Source organism: Psammomys obesus, unplaced genomic scaffold, assembly GCF_907164565.1.
Source record: "Psammomys obesus unplaced genomic scaffold, mPsaObe1.curated_primary_1811, whole genome shotgun sequence".
NCBI lineage: Eukaryota > Metazoa > Chordata > Mammalia > Rodentia > Muridae > Psammomys > Psammomys obesus.
The window spans coordinates 881,018-906,925 of NW_026596085.1; the positions used below are offsets into that span (position 1 = coordinate 881,018).

General features: G+C 48.4%; 1 protein-coding gene across 1 annotated transcript in view; it reads left to right on the forward strand.

The window, feature by feature from the left end:
• Positions 1-1,082: 1,082 nt before the first annotated feature.
• Tfcp2 (transcription factor CP2) overlaps positions 1,083-25,908 on the forward strand; it is a 30,422-nt gene continuing 5,596 nt past the window's right edge. Inside the window, exons 1-11 of the mRNA XM_055626804.1 lie at positions 1,083-1,610; positions 11,789-11,940; positions 12,335-12,411; positions 14,620-14,725; positions 17,516-17,622; positions 19,271-19,423; positions 21,303-21,413; positions 21,733-21,821; positions 23,943-23,991; positions 24,557-24,650; positions 25,615-25,705. Of these exons, the coding sequence (XP_055482779.1) occupies positions 1,489-1,610; positions 11,789-11,940; positions 12,335-12,411; positions 14,620-14,725; positions 17,516-17,622; positions 19,271-19,423; positions 21,303-21,413; positions 21,733-21,821; positions 23,943-23,991; positions 24,557-24,650; positions 25,615-25,705 (1,151 nt within the window). The 5' untranslated portion in view covers positions 1,083-1,488. The remainder of the gene's footprint in view (positions 1,611-11,788; positions 11,941-12,334; positions 12,412-14,619; positions 14,726-17,515; positions 17,623-19,270; positions 19,424-21,302; positions 21,414-21,732; positions 21,822-23,942; positions 23,992-24,556; positions 24,651-25,614; positions 25,706-25,908) is intronic.

The following is a 25,908-nucleotide window of genomic DNA, read 5'->3' on the forward strand; positions in this document are numbered from 1 at the left end:
TTATTTATTTTTTTGAGATAAGGTTTCTCTGTGTAGCCCTGGCTGTCCCGAACTCACTTTGTAGACCAGGCCAGCTCAACTCACAGAGATCCACCTGCCTCTGTCTCCTGAGCGCTGGGGCCAAAGGCGAGCGCCCCCACTGCACTTGAGTACTAGATTTTTCGGAGCGCACGACCACGCCCTATCAGCGGTCTAACAGCCCTGTCTTGAGGACTTCTGTAATACTGTTCCTGGCACACGGGTCTATACAGCCAACGCTTAATTAAAAATGCCCATAGGTATATAATCCTTGAAGGCGCAAGGTGGAGCAGGCACGGTTTCACCCCTGCCCCGGGGTCTTCATTACACAGGCCTGACTCGTCCGGAAATCAGATCTGCCCTGCCGGGGTCTCCGGAGTGCCGATCAAAGGCAGGAGCCACCACGCCTGGCCACCGTTTCTTTACCGACGACCGAGGAAATTCAAACTCTGTGACTACTGTGAAGTTGCCAAACTATAAACAGCGACGCCAGCCCTGACGCTGCGCTGCAGATCTCTCCCCAGCACTCCTCCATCGCGACCTAAAACAAACGAACAAAAAACCCCAGCGAGCGGGGCGTGGTGGCGCACACTCCACAGACCGCGGCTGCGGGTCTCAGTTCTGGGTCAGCCAAAGCTCCCGAGACATCCTGGCTCGGACGACCTCAGCGAGACAACCACGGTTTCCTGGCTCAGGGTCAGGGAGAAGGGCGAGGATACAAGGGAGGGCGCTGAGGAGCGCTGAGGCCGGGCCTCCGGGAGGGACGCCGGCGAGGGCGGCCCCGAACCGCGGCTCCGCTGGACTCTGCCTGCGCGTCCGCCCAGGCTCTCACCGAAGCTGGGACCGCCCACCCCCCGGGGGCGGGGAGCCTCGGCGCCGGTAGCCTATCAGCGCTGCGGACGAGAGCCGGGCTCCTCCTCATTGGTGAGTGTTTGGATGACGTCCCTGCAGGGCGGAGCGGGCGTCGTGATTGGTTGGCGCTGGGGGCGGGTTTGCGCCTCGAGTCTGCGCCGAACTTTCGCCGTCCGTGTTTCCAGGCGGCCGTGGGGGCCACGGAGGGCGTGGACACGGCGCCCGGGAGAGCTGGGTTTTGTTCTGCGGGCGCGGGGCGGGGGGGGACTCCCGCACCGGTGACCGGAAGTGATCCTACTGACCGGAAGCGAGGCCTGAAGGGAGAGCGCGGATGCCCTGAGGGAGGAGCTCTCCGCGAAGGGGGCGGAGGGGACGTTGCGAGCCGCCGGCGAGCTGGCGGCTGGGCTCCCAGGCTGCGTGCCGGGCGCTGGGCGAGCCGGTGGGCGCCGCGGGGCCGAACTCCCGGGCTGAGGACGCGGACGCCTCACGCTCCCGAGAGCCGAGCGGGAGGGCTTTGGGCCCCCGGGGCGCCTGACGGGAGCTGGGCTGGTCGTGCGCTGCTGCTGCTGCCGCCTTTGGACGGGAGCCGGCGCCGGCTGGGGCAGGGAAGGAGCCGGGATGGCCTGGGCTCTGAAGCTGCCTCTGGCCGATGAAGTGATTGAGTCGGGGCTGGTGCAGGACTTCGATGCCAGCCTGTCCGGCATCGGCCAGGAACTGGGTGCTGGTGCTTATAGCATGAGGTGAGTGACAGTCCCTGCGGACCCCACCTCGGTCACAAAGGGAGGGTCCTGCAGCGGGTGGGGAGGCGGGGCGCGGAGTGTAAAGAGCTGTCTGCGGCGGGCTGGGCACTTTCTTTTTCCGTTGGTTTGAGTTCTGAGTGGTGGGTGTGGGAGGACTGGAAAAGGATTCCAGAAAGCGTCAGCCCTGCGGGGTCCTTGCATGCAGAGGGCGGTGGACGCTTATGTGGGCATGTCTGGATTCATGTGAAGAAAGGGCCGGTGAGGGATGTCTAGAAAGTGGGGGAGTTGGGAACTGAGGCTCAAGGTTGGCTACTTGTTGGAAGAAAGAAATGAATTGGACAAGAAGTCCACACACAGCAGACTCTTGTTTTAAGGGTTCAACAACAAACTTGTTTTAAAGGTTCACTTCCAGGGTTTCTGTCTTTGGAAACTTGAGCTGAGTTTTTAAAAGTGACAAAGCCATGGGGACTAATGCGCGCCTGAAATACTAACATCCCAGCCCTCAGGAAGTAGCGGCCGGGGATCAGGAGTTCGGGGCCATCCTTGGCTACACAGCAAGGCCAGGATGGGCTACAGGAGCTCCTGTCTCAAAAAAAAAAAAAAAAAAAAAAAAAATGGCAAAGATAACTTCTAGATGTTTCTAGACACCTGTGTGGAGCTAACTGTGGAGAAAAGATGAAAAATCTCCTTTTGTTAGGAACGGTGGGGTGGAACTGGATTAGCTGCCGGAGTTTCCTTCCCCTCGGTAGTCACTGTTTGGGTAATCCTTGCTTTTTTGTTGTTGTGGTGGTGGTGGTGGTTATTGTTATTGAGACAGGGTTTCCATGCCTAGCCCTGGCTATCCTAGAACTCTGTAGAACAGGCTGGGCTCAAACTCAGATTCACCTGCCTCTGAGGACTGGGATTTAAGGCCTGTGCCACCACCCCCAGCCTAGAGCTGGATTCTTGACTGTGCCACAGAAAAGGAATTTTGGGATAAGTTACTATGAAGCAAAGTTAGAGTTTATTAAAAGGTTTTTCAATATCGATGTTAGTATGGGGACTAAGAAAGTGAGGTGCTCAGGCAAGGAAGACACACCTTAGAATGGGGTTCAGGCTTCTCAAAGGGACCGTAGCTAACTTTATAGTAACTGTATTCAGTGGGTTTTGGTGGCACCTGATGTTCTACTTACCAGGATTGCTAAGAAACCTAACAGATCGTAGATCATACATGGAATTATTGCAGGTCTCAGGTTTCAGAAGTTAAGATGTTTTTACTGTAAACAAAAATGTAGTCTTGGTTTGGGGATTTGCAGAAAATATCTGGAAGTAATGTAGGCTTAGGCCTGCAGATGGATCACTGCTGCTGTGTGGAAGGAGCGTTTCTGTGCCCATAGTCTTCACGGAAAATATAGCCACTTGTGTTGGCATTCTGTCCCCCCACTCATGTGGATTGTGGAGGTCAAGGGGCAACATTCAGGAGTTGGTTTTGTCCTTCCACCACGAGGATTCCAGGATGGAACTCAAGTCCTCAGACCTGGTGGCAAGGGCCTGGAGTCATCAATTGATTCTTAGTGTCAGGGACTTTAGCCACACTCCATTCCCCTCCCACTTCCCTTTAAGTTTTGCTGTCTTTCTCTCTTGTTGTAATTTCCCCCTTTGAGACTTTTAAGGCTAAAAATCTGTTTTCTGGAACATCTTTGGTGTTGGGTAATGATGCAAACCCTATCTCTCCAGGGACCAAAAGTCTCAACCTGTCCAACCTAAGAAGGACATGAGAAGGCCCAAGCTTGGAGAGATTTTTTTTTTTTGAAATCTGGAATAGAGGGTGTCATTATTGGGAACATCAGACCACATAGCAATACAGACAATACAGGATGAACTGTATTTTGTACACACAAAATCTTTAAGTTTTACCCTTGTAAAGTGGTTTTTTTTTTTGTTTTGTTTTGTTTTGTTTTTGTTTTTTTAAATAAGCTAATCAGACTTTCTGTGATGTGCTTAAGCTTGGTTTTGTTCTGACTTTTTCCTGTTTCTGTTTTGGAGAAATCCTTACTATTCCTATTTAAAATCTCCTTTCCCTGGCAATGGTGACCTACAGCTTTAATCCCAGCACTTTAGAGGCAGAGGCAGGAGAATCTCTGAATTTGAGGCCAGACTGGTTTACAGAGTGAGTTCCAGGACAGCCAGGGCTACATAGAGAAACTCTATCTTGAAAAAACAATAAACAAATACAATAAAATCCCTGATTAGGCTGGGAAGATGCCAGAAGACACTGCTTTACAAGCCTGCACAGGCGCTTCTGAATTTGACCCGCCCCAACATGGAAAAGGCAGGTGCAGCCACCCCAGTGCACTCCTGACCCCAGGGTCACCGGCTCTTGCTGATCAGCATGACTGTGTGGAAGACCTGTTCAGTGACAGACCGTGTCCTAAAAGGATAAGACAGAGTTGAGAGAGTGAGACACCGTCTTGTGCCTTCACAGCTGCACACAGGGGCATGTTCCCACACACACGAGTAAAGTCCCTCTCCATTTGGAAAGGCTTTCTCTTTAATCTTTACAAAAGGTGTCTCATCTATGGCCTCCTATCTCTCTCTAAAAAAGTTCTCCGTGTTCGTGTGTGAAGAAGAAAACTTAAGTGCAAGAAAAAGAAAAGGAAACAACCAGGAACTTGAACCTTTTTGACCTAAAGAGGAGTTTTGACAAAGTACCCTTTGACAGACTACACCTGGTCTCTTAGAAAACAAATGCAGGTTTGTGTTGGCTCCCCTGTAGAGCACATGTCTGGAGTATTAAAAGAAGAGTTCTGTTTTGTGGTGTGTCGAAACTGTCGTGTCTGGAATATGTAACTTTCAAACCCCTGGAATGTGGTTGTGGTATCCCACTCCCCTGAGCTGCCTGACAATGATGATGAGAAATAGGCTACTTTTGGCATATTTCAAGGTAGGGCTTTGCCGATGCAGATTTCTCTGATTAAACTTTTAAAACTATAAGTTTTCTGGAAGTAAATCTGTATCTGACTTGATAAGGGTTTTTTGTTAGCCCAGGCTAGCTTCCAACTTGCTGTGTGGCTGAGGATGGCCTCAAACTTCTGATTCTTACGGTTTGTTTTTGAGACAGGGTTTCTCTGTGTAGCCCTGGCTGTCCTGGACTCACTCTGTAGACCAGGCTGGCCTTGAACTCACAGAGATCTATCTGCCTGCCTCTCCTGAGTACTGGGATCAAAGATGTGCACCACCATGTCCAGGTTATGTGGTACTAGGGATCAAACCCAGAGCTTTGTGACTGTTAGGCAAGCACTCTGCCAGCTGGTAGCCCCAGTCCGGGTCAGGATGTGTGTGTGGTATGTGCGTGAGTGCGTGTGTATGTGCGCGTGATCATGCAAATGTATGTGGAGGCCAGAGCTTGGAAGTCAGAAGGTGTTGGATCCCTAGATGGGAGTTTCAGAAGGTCAGGTCCAGCTAGTGTTTTCAACAGGGTGCTGAAAAGGAGTAGAAATGGTGGGTGTCTGTCCTGTTCCTGACTTCTGTAGGATTGCTTCAAGCTCGGCTCCCTTTAGGACAGTGGTTCTCAACCTGGGGGTCATGTGTCAGATACGTGCCCTTCAGTATTACATCGTGGTTTGTAACAGTAGCAAATTACAGTTGTGAAGTAGCAACAACACAATGGTGTGGTTGGGGCCCCTGCCCCGTGAGGCGCTGTGGTAAAGGGCAAAGGGCGGGGTGGAAAGGCTGAGAGCCTCTGCATTAGGGTGAGGTTGGCTCTGTTTCCCTGTGTGTGGCTGCTGTCTGTTGAGGTATGTTCTCTCTAGCCTCTGCTTTCTAGGACTTTCATCATCAAAGTGTGCTGGATTTGTGGAAGCTTTTCTGCTTCTGTTGTGATGGTTGTGCGCTGTTTTCATTGCATTCGTTGACCTGAACATCCCTGCATTTTGGGGATAAATCCAACTTGGTCATAGTGTGCAATTTTTTGCTGTCTGTATTCTGTTTGGAGGTATTTTATTGTGTATTTTTGAGTTTGTTCACCAGGGATATTGGCCTGTAGTTTTCTGGTTTTGGTTGTTGCTGTGTCTTCCCTGGTTTAGGTGTTATATTGATACAGTAGGAATTTGGGAGTGCTCCTTTTGTTACTTTTCTTCTCTGTATTTTTAATAATTAAAGAAATACTGGCTATAGATCTTTGAATATCTGGTATAATTCTGCTGTGAATCCATCTGGCCCTGAACTTTTTTAAGCTGGAAGGGTTTTTATTAGTAATTCAATCTCCTCATTTGTTGTGGGTCTATTTGGATTGCTGACTTCTTGGTTTCATTTTGGTTTGGGTGAATCTAGAAATCCATTTCTTTTACATTTTCCTACTTAATTGGAGTACAAGTTTTAAAAAAATATTCCTGTATAGTATTCTGAACTTCTTTGATGTCTGTTGTAATGTTTCCCTGTTTATTTTTGACTGATAATTTGGGTTCTCTATTTCTTCTGGTGAGTTGGGCCAAAGGATCTGTCAATTTTGTTTATTTTAAAGAAACAGCTTTCTTTACAGAAAACAGAAGAAAACAGCAATGGAGAGCTCCTATCTGTCTGATATTAATTAATAATTATATCAAAGAGTGAGTATGTGCCAGAGGTCTCAGGACATCAGCTCCTTCTAAGGGAGGCGTGTGTGTGTGCGTGCGTGTGCGTGTACACACACGTATACTTTTCCAGTAATCATTGCTTCAAGAAGACGTTCCTTTTTTGTATGTTGGGCAGACCCCTCTCACTCGTGTTTGATTTGCAAGTGCTGTCTGGTGTTAACCACCCTGTTTTCTCATCTCAGATAATGTGCACCTGTAGAATTTCTTTCTTGAGAAATCGGCAGCCACGTGAGGCAGGTTGAAGTTCACGGCAACTTACTCTTCTGTGTCAGTTTCTGACGGCGCTGACTGTTGTTAGCCTTGAGCCAGGCAGACTTCCTCACACCTGTCCCTCCTGGTTTCAGGAGAGAGTGCCTCAGCAGCTGGTAGGCCTAAAGGGAGAAGGTTAAAGCACAGTTAATTAGAGACCAGCTGTCCTTAGCCAGGAGGGGCCTGTGCAGAGCGTGCAGAGCTTTCATGACTGCTAGTCTGCAGCGCTCCTGTGCTGTCGCTCCTGTCTTCCACCCAGATGCTTCCTGCACTCTGCCGTGGAGAAGCCCTCACCACTTCACAGCTCTGTTCCTTGAGACCGGCCGCAAGCTGCTGTGCAGCTGAGGCTGACCCGAGCTACTGTTTTATTTGTGTGTGTGTGTGCAAGTGCTTTTGTTCACTGAGCCATTTCACCAGTCTGACCCGACCTCTGCCCCTGCCTCCCAAGTGCAGGGTTAACGAGGGTCTGCCATGCCTGTCTTCGCAGCCTCAGGCCAAACACCAGGTGTTGTGCATGTTAGGCAGCCTCTGTCAGCCTCTGTCAGCTACGTCTCCACACTCAACTTACCCTTTCAATACGCCAGCTTCTAGACCTTTATATTTGACTGACGATGCGCCAGGTTTGCAAAGCATGGTGGCAGATGCCTTTAATCCCAGCAGAGGCTGGTGGGTCTCTGTGAGTTTGAGGTCCGCCTGGTCTCCGTAGTGAGTTTCAGGACAGCCAGGGAGGGCTAGGTAGAGAGAGATGTCTCAACCCCCACCCCCACCCCCCCAAAAAAAACCAAACCATGATGTCCCCGATTGACCTCAGTGTACATAGCACTGTAAGCTAAAGACAGAAGGCTGAAGTCCGCACTACCCACATTGACGTCATTCTTCAGATAGCATCACTAACGGGCTAAGCAGCTTGATTATGTAAAGTGCTCCTTACACATTGGCAGAAACCACTGAGTCTTCCAGAATGGGTTTCATAATTTGTAATCAGCTTCCCCTTGTGAAGAGAGCAGACTTTATTAATTGTACATGATAATAGACTTGATTATGACACGCACTTTGAGAGTTTTCACCTGCATCACATCCTCTTGTGTCCCGCTCCCATGATCCTCTTTCTCTTTCCAGCTAGACCTTGTGCTGTGTGAGTGTGTGACAAGAACTGGGTGTGCTGGTTAGACTTCTGTTGCTGTGATGATGGAACCATGACCAAGCAATTTGGGGAGGAAAGGGTTTAGTCAGCGTACACCTCCACATCTCAGTTTATCATCAAAGCAAGCAGGGCAGGAACCTGGAGCAGGAGCTGATGCGGAGGCCATGGAGGGGGCTGCAGACTGGCCTGCTCCGCGCAGCTTGCTCAGCTGCTTTCTTACAGAACCCAGGACACCAGCCCAGGGATGGCTCCATTCCCTCCCCTCTGATAACTCTAGCTTTTGTTAAGTTGACACAAAGCTAGCCAGCACACTGGGTTTTATACTTCCAAATTGGCTCTTTTTGAATGCATTTTGTTTAAGAGTAAGCAGCGGCCTATCGTGTTTCTGGGCGTCTTTCCTCTCTCCATCTCTAGGATTGTAGAACTGAATGTTCTTCAGCTCCAGCAGTAAAGAAATTCAGGAAAGCAAAACCAGATAATTCTACATTGTAAAATCTCTGAGGGGCTGGTAGGGTGGCTCAGGAGGTAAAGGCACTGAGTTTGACCTGAGTTCATCCCTGAGCCACATGATGGACGGAGAAGACAGACCCCAGAAGGCTGTCCTCTGAGCCTCATATGTGCACCGTGAGTGAGTGTGTGTCTTTTCATGTAACCTCCTGTGAATGGAGGCATATCTGGGGTAGCCGCGCTGCTGCGAACTTAGGCCTTTAACGTCAGGTTTGTGCTTGGTCATGGAGGCTGGGTGGGAGGCTGCCGGCCACTGGGGCCCTACATCAGCCTCCCTAGGTAGGCACTGAGACTTGAGGAGTCCCAGCTCATGCTAATGAGGGCTGAGCTGTTGCTGTGTCAAAATCCAGTTGACCTTCATTCCTGGTCACTCATCTTCCAGAGATGCCAGCAGAGGTGTTTGAGGGCAGCACTGCAGAGCCGCCCGGCACCCAGCGCTGCTGCCCAATTTTTGTTTTCTATGGAGTTTGTGGCAGCTGGTCTTGAACTGTGACAGAGTTCTTTTCTAGACATAGTCTCTGTGGTTTGAAATGGTTTCCAGGAACGATAGTATTTCCACTTGTCTGGCACACCTATGAAGAGTGGATCCCCTGCCTTTTGCACTCCTGTTTTTCATATAGCCCAGACTGGCTTTGAGTTCATGATCCTTCTCCTTGGCCTCCCTTGTGCTGGAATTACAGATGTGTGTCATCACACTGGGCTTTCTCCACTCTTTTTTTTTTAAGACAAGCATTGTTAAATGTTTAAATTTTTTGAGTGTGTTGCCCATGGAGGGCGGAAGGGAGTCGGATCTGCAGACCTGGAGTTACAAGCGGTTGTGAGCCATGCCATGTGGGTACCAAGCAGCCAGTATGGTAACTGCTGAGTTTTCTCTTCCCCTCACTTTTCTACTCTGAACTGCTCCCATTGGGACAGGGTACACACAGTTGCAGACCCGAGGAAGTGGAGAGCACCTTCCGCGTCCGTTCTTTTCAGTAGGTTTCTTAGCTGCCAACAACTTTGATGAAACTGGTTCAGAGTCTGGGTGTAGTGACACAGGGTTCTGGTCCCAGTGCGTGAGGGCCAGAGGGTCTAGTTTAGGGCCAACCTGGGCTACTTAGGAGAGTCTCAGCTTCCCGACAGTGGGGACTGCACAGGCACCACCAAAGCCAACATGTATGAATCTGGCGCTTTTCTCTTGTTTTTTTTCCCTTGCAGGATATTTGATCCCATTGTAAACACCGAGATTGTGGGTGCCTGTTTCTAGTTGTGGAGTGGCTCGGCCCTAGCACACACCTTAAAGAAGATTTTTTTAAATTAGCTAACAGGTGAACCCTTTTTCTAAAGTGCATCAGCTTCCATTTCCACTGGCCAGCTGAGTCACAGCTGCTTCATCCTCTTGTGAGCTTTTGAGTTGTCAGTTATTTTAATCTTAGTGTTCTGGTGTGGGTGTGTACCTGTTCCTCAAAGGAAATCAAAATATTTTATTTTGAGAGTTTTATGGCATGTCTTTTTGGAAATGCACTTACTTTGGTACATTTTAAGAGCATTTCAAAAGTACAGTGAATGTCCATCAAGATTCACAGTGATGACCACAGTATCCATGGTTAAAGTTCGTGAGAGAGTTTGCTAATTGTTTACATCTGTTTTATCATTATATGGTTTCCAAAATATTTCTGATGTATTTGTTCTTGTTTGGTTTTGAGATAGTATCTTCTTACAGTATAGGCCAAGCTAGCCTTGAACTCAGCTTCCTAATAGCTGAGACTATAGCATAAGCAGACTTTCTTTCTTTTTTGTTTTAATTTTTTTTTTTTAATGTGCATTGGTTTCTACCTGCATGTATGTCTGTGTGAGGATGTTGGATCCCCTGGAACTGGAGTTACAGACAGGTATGAGTTGCCATGCGGGTCCCCTGGTCCTCTGGAAGAGCAGCCAGTGCTCTTAACCTCTGAACCATCTCTCCAGCTCCTAAATGTTTTCTTCTTCTTCTTCTTCTTCTTCTTCTTCTTCTTCTTCTTCTTCTTCTTCTTCTTCTTCTTCTTCTTCTTCTTCTTCTTCTTCTTCTCCTTCTTCTCCTCCTCCTCCTCCTCCTCCTCCTCCTCCTCCTCCTCTTCCCCTCCTCCTCCTCCTCCTCCCCCTCCTCCTCCTTCCCCTCCTCCCCCTTCTCCTCCTCCCCCTCCTCCTCCTGCTCCTCCTCCTCCTCCTCCTCCTCTTGTCCTTTTGGTATTCAAGACAGGATCTCTCTGTAGCCCTGGCTGTCTTGGAACTCATTCTGTAGACCAGGCTGACCTCAAACTCACAAATATCTTCTGCCTCTGCCATCTAAGTGCTGGGATTACAGGGCTGTGCCACCGCTGCCCGGCACAAGCAGGCTTTCTTGTGAACTTCAAGGAGTTACCGAAGTTGTAGCTGGGTGTGATGTCCTTGCTGTAAACCTGGCCCTTGAAAGGTAAGGGTAATGGCATCAGGAATTCAGGAATTCAGGAATTGATGGTGTAGAGTTCAAGGCCAGTCTGGGTTATGAGACTGTTGTTTTCTTAAAATAAAAACCTGGGAGCTGGAGAGACGGCTCAGTAGGTAAGAGTCTGCCGAAGGAACAGAGTTTGCTACCCAGCACACACATGGCTGCTCATACCCACCTGTCACTCCAGTTCCAGGGATCTACACCCTCTTCTGACCTGCACAGACACCAAGCACGCAAGTGATGCGCAGGCACGCAGGTAGTCAAAACACCCCACCCATAAGGTTAGAGCAGACAGAGAAGCAGGAGCAAGCTGCGTAAGTCCGTACAGAACAGCAGCTCGTGTGCGGATTAAAATTGCTACAGTTGCTTTCTGAGACCTCATGCGTCCTTGAGTGCTGCTTTTTGTGCTGCTTTAAGAAAATACAAGTGCTGGCGACTGAATAAAGGTGGTTAATTTATCGCGCTGTTTGGGGTCAACCAGCAGGGTATTCACAGCTGCTCAGCCGTGTTTAGGGCTACTTGGTGGGTAATGTCATGTGGTATAAATGTGTGAGCTTGATGAAAACTGCGTCTTTGTTCCTTTGGTTTTTAAGAGCTGGGAATCTTGATGTTTCCTAGGCTGGCCATGAACTTCATGGGCTCAGGTGATCTTCCTGCCTGGGCCTCCTCAAGGCTTATAGGTTGTGTGGCTGCGTCTGGTGAGCAAAACGCACTTAAAGAAGAGAGGGCCCCTTGTAGAAAAGAGAAAGGAAGAAAGAAAAAGAAAAATGTGTGCTGTCAGGAACTCCGCGGGACTTTGCTGCTTTCTGAGAGTGAACCCCTTAACCTTCTATCCAACTCATTTTTCAGAAATTCTGCTGTCTTGATTTTCGCCGCTAAGGACCAAATATGCAGCTTTTGGGACGATTCCCCATTATCAAATCGCTTCCCTCACTGCCCTAGATTTACATTTTGGAACTCTGGATATTATTTGCGGTCTGTGGCTGCGAGTGCTGCCACACAGCCTTAACCACAGACGTGATTTTAACCGCGTATTTGTCACTACAGTCTTTGTAAGGGGAGGTCCAGGTAACCTGTACTGGTGGCTTAGATGACGAGTCATGGGGTGAATGGTGTTCCTGGCTTTCCAAGGACTTCTGCACTTGATTTTGTTAAATTAGTGAATCTACTCTTGCACCTTCGTCATCAGATAGTGACAGAAGTCATTGTTTTGTTTTAGTGATGTCCTTGCGTTGCCCATTTTTAAGCAAGAAGAGACAAGTTTGCCTCCTGAGAATGAGAACGAAATCCTGCCTTTTCAGTACGTTCTGTGCGCTGCCACCTCTCCAGCGGTGAAACTGCATGAGGAAACCCTGACGTACCTCAACCAAGGTCAGACCTCGCTGCCCTGCTGGGTCATGGGAGTCTAGTGGTGGATCTCTGGCGCTGCCTGGGAGACTTGACTCCTTTGTGGCCCGCCCATGTCCAGCTCTCTTCCTTGCTTTTCTCCGCTGTCTGTACCTGCCTCTCTGCTGTTCCCCAGCTACAGAGCAGGGACAGGCTATTTGACTTCTTGTTTCAGTTTCTTTATCTGTAAAAATGGGATTGACAGTAACTTAGAAAGTGGAGTCTGTTACATGGAACAGGATATGAAAGTGCTTAGCACAGTGCACGGCTTTAGTTGGTAACAAGTGTTATCTTGTGTGTTTAGCGACTGTATTCTTTCTGTCTGAGTCCAGACAAGTGGATTGTGATAGGTGTAATTTGTAACTACTTTTTCTTCTAGGACAGTCTTATGAAATCAGAATGCTAGACAATAGAAAACTTGGAGAACTTCCAGAAATCAATGGCAAGTTGGTGAAGGTAAAACAAACTCGTTTGTAGCTCTTTTTTTTTTTTTTTTTTTTTACTTGTTTGTTTTGTTTCACAAGTCTTATTATATATCCTAGGCTGGCCTCGAACTCTTGAGTCCTGTCTCAGTTTACTAGAGTAAATGCTGGGATTTCAGGAACGCACCATCATGCATGGCTATGGTTTCTTTTTTCTGTTTCATGTTGTTTTGCATCCTTACAGGCAGGGATTGATGATATCGTTTGTCTGCCACAAATGGCTGGCTAAGAGTTTAAAAAAGAAAGAAGGAAGGAAGGAAGGAGAGAGAGAGAGAAAGAAAGAGAGAAAGAAAATGATCTTTGGGGTCAGAGTAAGCCCTGCTGTCTCATGGATGTTTCGGTTGATTATGTGGCTGTGCCCGAGGGCCCAGGGATGGAGTGTGGCGGGCAGAGTCTGTCCTTTCTTTTAAGGCTGCCGGTCTTGGGGATCAGCGTCTTTACCTGCCGAGCCGTCTGCTCCCTCTCAGGGTCTGGGGAGCAGAAAGCCGTGCAAGCTCCCGTTAGGCAGCTTCCTGGGGAGGCCGGCTTTGGTGGCAGAGAATCGGCAGCTTGGGGATTTTAATTTTAATGATTATTACGAGTGAGTGTGCGGTGTGTGGTTTGTGTGTGTATGTGTGTAAGTGTGCTGGAGTGTGGGGTGTGTACGCAAGTGCACTTCAGTGTGTGGTGTGTGGGAGTGCACTGGTGTGCGCATGTGTGAGGACAGTGGCATGCGTGCGTGTGTGTGCAAGTGTGTCTGTGTGTGTAGTGTGTGAGTGTGCGTGTGTGTGTGCAAGTGTGTCTGTGTGTGTAGTGTGTGTGTGTGCAAGTGTGTCTGTGTGTGTAGTGTGTGAGTGTGCATGTGTGTGTGCGCAAGTGTGTCTGTGTGTGTAGTGTGAGTGTGCGTGTGTGTGCAAGTGTGTCTGTGTGTAGTGAGTGTGCGTGTGTGTGTGTGTCTGTGTGTGTAGTGTGTGAGTGTGCGTGTGTGTGCAAGTGTGTCTGTGTGTGTAGTGTGTGAGTGTGCGTGTGTGTGCAAGTGTGTCTGTGTGTGTAGTGTGAGTGTGCGTGTGTGTGTGTGCAAGTGTGTCTGTGTGTGTAGTGAGTGTGCGTGTGTGTGTGTAAGTGTGTCTGCGTGTGTGCAAGTGTGTCTGTGTGTGTAGTGTGAGTGTGCGTGTGTGTGTGTGAGTGTGTCTGTGTGTAGTGTGTGAGTCGAAACCAGAGCCTCTGCACGCTGGGCAGGCGCTGTGCCTCTGAGCCACCCCAGCTCCCCTTGGAGTTAGCTCTCGGGTCCTTTGGGCCCGGGCTTGGAGGCGAGCAGACAGCGCTGCCGATGCCTCTCCTTTTGTCCCCCTGCAGCTGAGTGTAAGATGAGGCAGCAGCTTTCCTGGGGTCCCCTGGGAGGACGGGTCAGGGGTCTCACTTTGACTTGTCTGCTCAGACCCGCGTGGTCTGACTGACAGGCGCTGTCAGCGCCCCAGCAGGACGGAAGGGACACTGCCGCCGAAGTGCCCGCAGCAGCTAGGACTGCCCACCCAGGGAAGGAGGCCATGCGAGACGAGTGTAGAACAAAGCCGGAGCCGCAGCCCCGCTGTGGTGGATGGAGGGGCTGTCGGCTGTAAGACAGCCAGGGGCAGGCTTTATCGGCAACGGGAGGGGCCTCGTGCCCCAGTGTTTGTGGGTGGTGTGTAGCCTTAGGCAAGCAGCACAGGCTCGTGCACAGGTGATGGGTGCGCTGGGTGGCTGGGTGTGAGAGGGATGCATAGGTGTGCTGCACAGGGCTGCACAAGGCTCAGCAGGCAAAGGCTGTTGCAAAGGTGGGGTTCGAGCTCCGTCCTTGAGAGAATTTCTGGCTGTGCACTCTCCAACAGAGAAAGAAGGACGCATAATAAGAATTAAAAAAAAAAAAATTAAAAACAAGCAAATGCTGGGTGGTGGTGGCGCTCGCCTTTAATCCCAGCATTTGGGAGGCAGAGGCAGGTGGGTCTTTGTGAGTTCGAGGCCAGCCTGGTCTACAAAGCAAGTCCAGGACAGCCAGGGCTGTACAGAGAAACCCTGTCTTCGGGGAAAAACAAAAACAAAAAAACGCAAACCACACACAGAAAATGCTAGATTGTGGTAGAAGCCAGCCAGCGTTAACTCTGCTAGTTTTGTTCTGTGAGCGGGGTTTGTGCACGCATGTGGACTGACACTGTCCTTCCCGTAGAGCATATTCCGTGTCGTGTTCCACGACAGGAGGCTGCAGTACACTGAGCACCAGCAGCTAGAGGGCTGGAGGTGGAACCGCCCAGGAGACAGGATTCTCGACATTGGTGAGTCAGGAGGGGCTATTGCTGGGGAAGCATCCTTGACTGTGTCCTCAGAGGCTGAGACCTTAAAGTGGCTTATCGCAGAGCATAAGAAAGGAACTTGTAAGATGACATCAGGATTGAAGTAGGACATTATCCTTAAACTCCAAAGCAGTTAATAAAAAAACTTTTGTTTTGAACTGTGGTAATACAAAATATGTTTGTATATAATAGAAAACTTTGTTTTTTTCCATTTCAAATGGGCAGCTGAATAATAAGTGTTTATTTGTGTAATAGGAGCTTTTCATTCCCCTTTTCCAGCCCCCATTAATATTGTCCTGCCCTGTCATTGTCCACTCTAGGAACCTCATGCAGGTTTGACGTTTGAGACTGGCTTCTTGAGTTTCACGGTTCATCCGTGTTGTAGCCTTTGCCAGCACTTCTGTCCTTTAAAGCAGCGGAGCGCCCAGACCATACTGCCTGCTGTCCACCCCTCACCTGCCGAGGCACAGGGCGGCTCTTACTGTGAACACGGATACCATAGTACTCGTCTGAGTCTCTGCTTTGGTTCCATGTTTGTCTGAAGCAGGATCTCCGTGTTTAGCCCGGGCTAGCTCCTGACTGTCTCCTCAAGTGCAGACTGCTGACATGAGCCACCAGGCTCTACTGCGAAGTGGGAGTGCTGAGCCATATGGTAGTTCTATTTTTAGTCTTTCTGAGAAATACCTGCAGTGCTTTTCCCAGTAGCATTCAAGTTCTCTCCTCATCTGACAATGTTTGCTCTTTTGTTTTTTGCGGTGCTGGAGATCTAACCCAGGCACTTGCATATTAGACAAGCCCTCGATTTTTTTTAAAGACTTAGTTTACTAGTACTATTATTTTTCAAACAGTTTCACTCTGTAGCCCTGGCAGGCCTGGAACTTTCCTTGTAGACCAGGCTGGCCTTGAACTTAACAGTTACCTTCCTGCCAAGTGCTGGAATTAAAGATGTGTCCCACTGTACCTGGCTGATTTATTATGTTTTTACTTTTTATTGTTGTTTTATGTATTTATTTGTTTTATTCTTCTAAGACAGGGTCTCACTGTGCAGTAGCTTTGGCTGTCCTAGAACCCCTGTGTAGATCAGGCTGGCTTCAAACTGACAGAGCTCTGCCTGCCTCTGCCTCCTCCCGGGCTCTGGGATTAAAGTGTGCACCACCGTACTCAACTTACTGTTTTCTCTTTAAATTTATTTCATTTTTTTTTTGTGTATGGGTCTTTTGTCTGCATATATGTCTATGTAACACATGTCTGGTGCCCAGGAAAGCCAGAAGAGGTTTTGGATCCCCTGGATCTGGAGTTACAGACTGTTGTAAGCTGCCATGTATGTGCTGGGAATGGAATGAAGGTTCTTCTCCTTCCACCTTGTGGCTTGGGGATTGAACTCAGTAGTCAGGCTTGGCAGTAAGTCCCTTTTCTGGCTAAGCCATGTGGCCACATAGGACACATGGTGTTGAATCCAGTCCTTAAGCTTCTGCCTCCTGGGCGCTGGGGTGGTGAGTGTATGCCACCACCCCAGAGAGCTCTAGGGTTTCCGCCTCTTGGTGTGCAATTTAGGTGTCTGTGTACTATTCTGATACACCTAAACATTGCTCTGAGTAACAGGATTTTGGCAAATACAGTGTGCAGTCTCTTTCTGTGTGTGTGCTAATCCTGACCTCTTGTTCTGTAGGTGGCTGCTAGATAAGCATAGCTACCAGATAAGTTCAGCTGTTACTAATTTCGCCGGAGAAAACACTGGTTATCATACAGATAATCTGAGATCTTTAACTATTAGGTGGCACAGGGCCTACTTAATGCCCGAATTATTGCCAAACACGAGTATAGTGACATCAGGGCTGAGCTGAGAATACTGCCTAGGCTTCTATATATCCCCAGTGGTTGGTTGGTTGTTTGTTTTTCTGTTTGTTTACTTGGTTTTGGTTTTTCAAGACGGGGTTTTTCTGTGTAACCCCAGAATTCACTCTGTAGACCAATCTGGCCTTGAACTCACAGACTCCCAAGTGCTGGGATATAAGGTGTGTGCCACCACGGCCTACTCTATGTCCCCAGTTTTAAAGTTAAAATTGAAAACAGAAGTGGTGTGTGAGTCATGCTTGTGAGCCTAGAACTAGGTTTAAAATGAACCCGTTACTTTGTGCCCTCCGTCAGGTAAGGTGTGCTGTTGTGCCGAGGTTACGAGCTGTCTCTGAGTCTGCATCACCATCCGTGTCAGCTCCTCCAACTGTGATGCCTTGTTTCCTTTACACAGACATAGTCCTTGTGATGAGCTTTTCTCAAGACATAGAAGCAGAAGGATTGTGAGTTTTACGGTAGCTTAGGCTATATAGTGAGACCTTGTCCCCCCAAAATTAAAAATTTGATATTAAAGCCAGCATATAGACTTAACCCATCTCATTCAGTTGCTCTTTTACCTAAAACTATGGTAGCTGAGGTCATGGGGGCTCATGCCCAGAGTTGCAGGGACTCAGGAAGCAGAGGCAGGAGAGCCGCTTGAGCCTGGGCAGTGCGGCCAGACCACATCTTAAAAATGAAAACAGGGTGGCTGGAGAGATGGCTCAGTGGTTAAGAGCACTGTCGGTTCTTCCAAAGGACCCAGGTTCAATTCCCAGCTCACAACTGTCTGTACCTCCAGTTCCAGGTGATCCGACACCCTCACACCAATGCACATAAAATAAAGTTAAATAAATTATATAGTTTAAAAAAAATTTCCATTAAAAAAAAATGAAAACAGGGACCCTGAGAATTGTGCAGTGACGTCATTGTGTTTCCCAGATATCCCAATGTCTGTGGGTATAACTGACCCCAGGGCCAACCCTACCCAGCTGAACACAGTGGAGTTCCTGTGGGACCCCGCCAAGAGGACATCTGTGTTTATTCAGGTAAGGCGTTGCACATGCCATCACAGCCAGAAGCGCGCGCCAGCTTCCAGGGTGATCTGTAAAGAGTCCTGGGCTGCAGATGGAGCTCGAGTGGTCGAGTGCAGAAGGCCCTGGGTCTGAGCCCACAAACCTTCTGTGCGGTGCACGCCTAACCTTAGCACGTGGGGAGGAGAGGGCGACAGTCACAGCTACACAGTGAGTTCAAGGCAGTTCGAGTCATGTGAGGAACAGAGCAGTGAAAAAGAGTAAGCTGTAGTGAGCTTAAGATGGTTTTCTGCAGGTGGACATAGTGGTGTGTGCCTTTATTCCAGCACTGACAGATCTCTGTGAGTTCAAGGCCAGCCTTGTACACATACCAAACTCTCTCCAGGACAGCCAGGGCTACAGGGAGAGCCTCATCTCAAAACAAAAGAATCATGCATGTGTGCGCACTGTGTATGTTTGTGTGTGTGTGCGCGCGCACGCATACACAAGTGTGAACACCAAGCACACTTTAATTTTTATATTTTGTTTTTTGAGACAGGGTTTCTCTGTGTTCTCTGTGTATCCTTGGCTGACTTAGACTTACTTTGTGGACCAGGCTGGCCTCGAACTCATAGTGCTTCCCTTGCCTCCACCTCCCAGGGTGCTGGGGTCACAGGTGTGCGCCACCACACCAGCATATACATAAAGTTTGATTTGCATATGTGATTATGTCCTTTGGGTAAACTCCTCAGAATTCTTTATTTGTAATAAATTTTTCCTGAGACAGGGTGTTTCTGTATAGCTCTGGCTGTCCTAGAACTCACTCTGTAGACCAGGCTGGCCTCAAATCTAGAGCTCTGCCTGCCTCTGCCTCCCGAGCGCTGGGGTTAAGGTGTGCACCACCGCTGCTCATCTTATTTGTAAGAATTTCGACCACTAGTGCATTAAATACTCACCTTTGAAGCTCTCATTGTTAATACGTTGTATTAATGATCCAAGACTGTGAATAATAGGCCTATGGAATAGGAATAGTTTTGAGGTACTTATTTTTAGATCATTTGTGTGTGTGTCAGAGTGTGGGTTTGTGCGTGAGTACAGGTGTCCACAGAGCCATAGGCAACCAATGCTGGTGGTTGGGAGCCGCCGGGTGCGGATCCTCTGAAGGAACAGTGTGTGCTCCAAACCGCTGAGCACTCCCAGCTGCCCTCTCCCAGCAAGAGTGTTGGAGGCTTCGAGGGACGGAGTAATTACTTCAAACTAGTCAGTGGTCCACTAGGCAGGGCTGCACCTGCCAGCGCGCACGGCAGTGCTCACAGGCGAGTCTTCCCTCATGACGCCTGCGCTTCGTGTTTACTGTGTTCTCAGCCTGTGTGCCGCCTTTGAAGTCTAGGTGAAAGCTCCCTGACGCTGTCTCTGTTGCTGCCTGTTCTCAGGGTTTAGCACATTTACTTCTTCCCTGTAGCCTTTTTTGTTTTTTTGAGGCAGGGTCTTCATAGCATTCACTTGCTTACATTTGTGAAGTGCTAGTATGTTCCTAATTTCCTCCACTAGTATGTAAGAGCTGAAAACAATGTAATAGATGTTGATAAATGCCTATTAAAGATTTTTGCCTCAAGTCGTTGCCCTGAAACACCGCTGGCTGGTTTGGCTGGTGGCGCAGAGCCTTGGTGTCGCTTCCTTCCAGGTACACTGCATCAGCACGGAGTTCACGATGAGGAAGCACGGCGGAGAGAAAGGGGTGCCATTCCGAGTACAAATTGATACCTTCAAGGAGAATGAGAACGGGGAGTACACAGAGCACCTGCACTCGGCCAGCTGCCAGATCAAAGTCTTTAAGGTACCCTGGGCCACCTGCCAGCCCTGGCTGTCCTGTTACCTCTGTAGACCAGGCTGGCCTCGAACTCAAGATCCACCCGCCTCTGCTGAGACTACCCTGTGAGCCACTGCGCTCAGCTAAAACCTCTTTCCTTATTATTCTGTTTTTAACCTGAGGTGCTAGGTAGTGAGTCAGCTTGTTTGTGTTTAAAACTACAAACTGTCTGAGCTAGAGCTACTGAGACAACCTCTGAAATACCTCTTAATGTGTTAGGGTCCAAACATCCAAAATAACCCAAGCAGCCACAAGAGTCCAGCAAAGCATGATGTTTATTTGAATATGGCAGCAAAAGTTGACCAGTCAGGGACAGCAGCACAGACTCCAGAGCTGATTGCATCTTCAGACATTCATGTTAGTGAGTATTTAGGCTGACAACAAGAATTCATTGAACTCAGGCTGCTAGTGATAGATCAGGGCCGCAGAACAGATCGGGAGCTGAACTGTGACCCCAGCCAGAACGGTACAGAGATCAGAAGCCTGAAATCCACAAACATCTGTGCCAAATAACAGTTGGTGTTTTCCCACCGATCAGGATTTAGGGAGGGGACTTCCTAGGACCTTGTCTCTGTGGCACACTTGGCCTGTTCCCATTGGTTGGGTTATTCAACTGTTGTGGGCCAACTTGCCTGCCAAGATGTCAGTCACCCAGGGCGGTCTTGGGAACTATAACCTTATTTGACCCCTATTCAAAATGGCTTCAGTTTGGTTCCTTCTTACAAATGTAGTTTACGTAGTTTGGTGTGTGGTAACAAGAACTTGTGAAGTGAGTGACAGGAAAAACTGAGTTCTCATGAAAGCTTATTGAACTTGTAAGCACTTCTGTGTCTCAGAAATCATGCAGAGTTGACTGATTTGGATACATTAATAGTTTGTGTTCCTGTTTATTATTTTTGCTGTTTTGAGACAGTCTTGAGGCAGCTGTTTTGAGATAGCCTCAAGTGGTCTCAGATTTGCTAAACAGTGGCCTTGAACTCTTGATACTTCTGCCTCCAAGTCCTGGTCCTTATGGGCATGTGTCACCACTTCCTCACTCTCTGCTTTGTCTTTGTTTTTGTCACATGGAGAAAAAAGTGAGGCTCAGTGTGGTGGCTCATGCTTATAACCTTAGCACTGGAGAGGCCGAGGCAAGATTACTGCAAGATGGATACCGAGCTGGACTGCATATCAAGTTCAGGTGAACTGGGATACAGAACAAGTTTTTGTCTCAGACCAGAAGGAGGCAGGGAGTCAGCCACCTAAAAGTGGGACACTACACTGTGGTCTGCCTTTTAACTCTTGACCCTGCTTTCCTGACCTCTCTCCAGAGGTCACCACTGTCACATGTGTTACACAGGCTCTGGTCCCATCTGTTCTCTGGCGAATGTGCTTGCGTGTGTATATGCACTTTCCTTTCTTTGAAACACGAGTGGGAGCACACTGCCTGGGTCCTCTGAGGCTGGATTTCCCTCGGTTGCTGTGCGCCTTAGAGGCCTTCCCTCTGTTCATCTTCCCAGTGCCTCAGACATTTAAATATATATTTTCAGACAGTGAGGGTACACATAGTCTCTACATTACTGTACACACGTTTGTTTTACATGTGAATATTTAAATATGTCTGGATCAAAGTGTAAGTACGTGGTTTTTGGAGGTTTTCTTGTTATTTTTGGTTTTCTTTTTTAGATAGGGTTTCTCTGTATAGCTCCACTTGTCCTGAATCTCACTCTGTAGACCAGGCTAGCTTCGAGCTCACAGAAATCCACCTGCCTCTGCCTCTGCCTCTGCCGCCCCAGTGCTGGGGTTAGAGGCGTGCACTACCACTGCCCAAGTACTTGAATTTAAAGCAACCTATTTCTCATTGCAGCCTAAAGGTGCAGACAGAAAACAGAAAATAGATAGAGAGAAAATGGAGAAACGGACACCCCATGAAAAAGAGAAGTACCAACCTTCCTATGAGACAACCATACTCACAGAGGTAAAAGGATTTTTCGGTTGATAATTTGTGCTGTCATTCATTCATTCTGTGGTGTTTGGCACTGACCGAGGGCCTTGTCTATGTTAGCACTCAGCACTCTGTCGCTGAGCTCATCCCCATCTCCTAAATGTCAGTCACAAGAGAAAAACATATTTTGTGAAATATCTTGTGAAAAAGATATATGTCCTTTGCAGTCTGGCCTAGCCTTTGTTGTCAGCGTGTTTTCTTGACTGCTGAAGGTGTGGGAGTGAGGTGAGGGGTTCAGTGGGCACTGGCAGGGACGTGCCTTCTTGTGGCATGAGCTCTCCTTTGTTCTCAGTGTTCACCGTGGCCCGAGACCACCTACGTCAGCAATTCCCCATCACCTGGCTTCAGCAGCTCTCATAGCAGTTTCTCCCTTGGGGAAGGGTAAGTCTGGGAAGTGCAACTGGGTTATGTTTCTACTAAGTGTATTTTCTTTTATTACGTTTCCACCAGTAAGAGCTTTCCAAATTAATACTTCCATTTTGTCAGTCTTTGGCCAATTTTTGTACTGACTGGGGTTTGGACTCTCCTGAAAATAGATGGAGTCTTATTTAAGAACTTTCCCCCTCAGACAGTGCCAGGGAGCACCACCAGAGGGTGTGCCAGGGAGCACCATTATTTGGGCAGCAGCTTCTGTGGGGATTTTTAGTGATAACCCTGATAGTTTCAGTTTCTTGATCCACTTGAGCTTGCTTACCTTGCCGTTCTTTCACCTCCTTTCCTGCTTGCACCGGAGGGTGGGGACTGGCGGTCGGAAGCAGAGCACAGCTACATTGACATTTACTTATTCTTTCTTGTAAAATCCTTGCGGAGGCCTGAGATGTGAGGCCGGGGTAGAGCCCTGGCCGGCGTGCAGTAATCTGCCTAAGAACTCCCCCGCCTCAGCCTCTTAGTGGCTTCAGGCCCACACTGCTGTACCTGCCCAAGAGGAGCTCTTGAAAGGCAGGGTTTCTCATGATCTTTAAAGATGACGTTGTCTACTCGGAGGCAATTGAAATACCTGCATGTTAAAGGTTGTGTTTTACTTTTTTTCCCCCTCAACTTTTTCTTTCATAAAGGAAGTGGTGGTGGCACACGCCTTTAATCCCAGCAGGCAGGTCTCTGTGAGTTGGAGGCCAGCCTGGTCTACAAATCCAGGACAGCCAAGGCTATACACAAAACCAAAAACAAAAAGAGAAAGAAAAGAAAGTAGTTGGGTGCGGTGGTGCACGCCTTTAATCCCAGAACTGGGAGGCAGAGGCAGAAGGGTCTCTTTTTAGTTCAAGGCCAGCCAGGGCTCTGTTAGTCAGAGAAACCCTGTCTCCAAAACCAAACAAAAGAATCTGTAAGAAGAACCAAAAATGTGGAGATAATTGTTGAATCACAAATCAGCACTCATTTTGAATCAACTCTAACAGTCGTGGTTGGGGAGCTCGGTGGCTTGGTAGGTAAGAGTGCTTGTTTTCAGTCACAAGAACGAGGGTTAGGAGACCAAGATGTGAAATAAGGCAGGCACCTCACAGACTCCTGTAGCTCAAGCGCCAAGGAATTCGATGCTCTCTTTTGGCCTCCACATTTAGGTATACGCACTGACACGTCGCTTCAAAGATTCTCTCTCGGCCTCTCTTTCTCTTTCTCTCTCTGATAGATAAATAAACTAATTCTGAGGTGAGCTGGGCTGGTCAGATGGCAGGGAGGCTAAAGTTCTTGCCTCTCACAGCAAGTTTGGATCCCAGAGCCCATGTAAGTAAGGGCACAGCAGTTTAGAGTACCGGCTGTTCTTCTGAAAGGACCCAGTTCAAACCCAGCTCCCACAGGCAGCTCACAAGTTTTCAGACCTAGGGTAGCGGTAGTATAGGGTTGCTAGCACCTTCACGGAAAGAACTGGGTTAAGGGTTTTGTTGTTTGTCTTCGGTTGTTTGAGACGGTCTTAATTATGAAGTCCTGGCAGTCCTGGAACTGGCTGCGTAGACCAGGCTGGCCTTGCTGCCTCCCAAGTGCTGGGAGTAAGGGCATGCACTATGATGCCCAGCCCAGGATATGATCATAGCAGACATCTTTTTCTGATTCTTCGTGTATATGTCTGCATGGCTTGTGATATGGTTAAAATTAGAGTAATGCATAGTTGTAGCACTACAGTACTAGGACTTTTATATTCCCAGCATTTTTTCTTTTGGAACGTAGCACTTCATGCGTCCAGCCGTGCTTTGTTCTAGACTGCGCTCCTAGCCCCTTGCAGAAATTTATTAGGCCATTCCCTAATCTCTCCGTTTCTGTTGACTGACGCTTTGACACTTCTTCCAGTTTCCTCAGTCAGAAAGAAGTTTCAGTTACGTGGTTTCTTCCCTTCCTCTGAAGTCTCTGAGTTATTTAGCACACAGCTTAAGTATTTGGTCAAAAAAGAACGTTCTCAGACAGACTAGGGAGTCTTAGCTCTCTGATTTAAAGAGCCACCGTGATGGTGAGTCATGAGGCAGTGCAGACTCACCGTAGACTCACCCTTTCGTCTTCCATGTCTCTCCTCAGAAACGGTTCTCCCAAGCACCAGCCGGAGCCGCCCCCTCCAGTCACAGATGTAAGTGTAAAGCCAGTGCGGTTGCTTGTGCTGTGTGTGCTGTGTGTGCTGAGTGTCTCAGATGCCAGTGCACTGTTAGGCGTTCCCGGCTTGACAGGTGCTTCAGCTCGGAACTGGAAACTCTACCAGGCCCTGGAAACAAGGTAGATTCAAGCAGAACCCTGTAAGCTGGCTGTGTTTGCTTGTTTTAGGCAGTTTCACCGCGCGTGACGTGTGTCTTTGAACTGAGCTCACTGTGCGGCTGGCTCATCCCCAGCCTCCGCAGGGTGGGTTTCAGGTGCATGCCACTTCACCTGGCTGCTCGCTCTTCTGCTTTTGTGGCTTCTACTGTGTGGCCCAGGCTGATCTGGTGTGAATAGCAGGCCCGCTCATGTGATTTCTCCTGTAGCTGCCGCCACCTGATGCCTTGACTATAAAGCGCTTTCTGATCCTCAAGAAGACCCCCTGTGACACAGACAACTGGCAGATACTATCCAGTGTGGTGTAGGGTCCAGAAGTGTGTGGTTGTGTTAGCTCTGAGGTAGAGGAATCTCTTCAGGTGGCAAAGAATGCACTCTTCTTTCAGAACCTCCTGCCAACGACCACGCCTCAGGAGGCCCAGCAGTGGCTGCATCGAAACCGCTTTTCCACATTCACGAGGCTTTTCACCAACTTCTCAGGTTAGATTTGGTTTTTTCTTTGCATTCTCCAATGTAGGGTGTTGGTGTGTATTTTAGGTCCTCATGTGTCCCATATGGGAGATGTTGGGGAGAGTCAGTCTGTCTTCTTCTGATAAAATGAATTTCATGAAACACTTCAGACTTCTCAACCAGCTGTAATTGTACTATGAGTTCTTAAATGAAGCAGTTTTAAATGTTTTTCTTTAGGTTCAGTTATTTTATTTGATGTATATGAGTATTTACCCCTATGGATGTCTATATATCACAGTTTTGGAAATGGTTGTGAGCCACCGAGTGGATCCTGGGGATTGAACCCAGGTCCTCTGCAGGAACAAGACATGCTCTTAATGGCTGAGCCAGCTCTCCAGCCCCAAAGAAGCAGCTTTTAGTCTGAACTCATTTAAACTTGAAAATGTCTGTTCTGTGTAGCACTTCTAGTCATCCATGTGCTGCTTTATCAAGGATGTTCACAAACAGGCTGAAACGTCCTGGGAACCATTGTACCTGCTACTCAGGTGCTCTGTGCTTGTGCAGCCTGCTGCACACACGTGTGTGGGGACACACAGTTGGTTTGTAAGAGGCCCTGATTGGAGTGTTCTCTTGGCCTCTGGGTGAAAGAAGGATCGAACTAGGAGTGTACTACGTCAGAAGTGTGTGAGGTGAGCTGGGGAGGGTCGCCGTGAGCCCATGAGACAGGAAAGGCTGGTGGCCTGCAGTACCATCAGCCTGATGAGAGCGTCGGGCGCAGTCAGGAGGTGAGAAGGGAGACAGAAGCTGAGGCAGAGGCCGCAGAGCTGTGTCTGCGCGAATGACTGCAGCACGCTGCTCATGCTGTCCTTGCAGTTGGGCCCATTTAGAGCTCACTCAGGAAAAGAGTTTTTGCTTTTATCATACCAACCTGTTTTCTTTTCTTTTCTTTTTTTTTTTTTTTGTTTTTTGTTTTTTGTTTTTCTATTTATTCCAGGGGCAGATTTATTGAAACTAACTAGAGATGATGTGATTCAAATCTGCGGCCCTGCAGATGGAATCAGACTTTTTAATGCGTTAAAAGGCCGGTATGTACCTACTGTTAGATACCAGTGAGAGTGGGTTTCAAATGAATTTTCATTCAGGAATTTTTCACAGTACTCTACACAAATAAATATGTCTTGTCAAAATATTTAAAAAAATTCTAATCACAGGCCAGTGAGGTTAGTGACAGAAGGTGGCTACTCTCTCGCAACCCTACACATGCGCACTGATTCGTGCCACCCCCCCC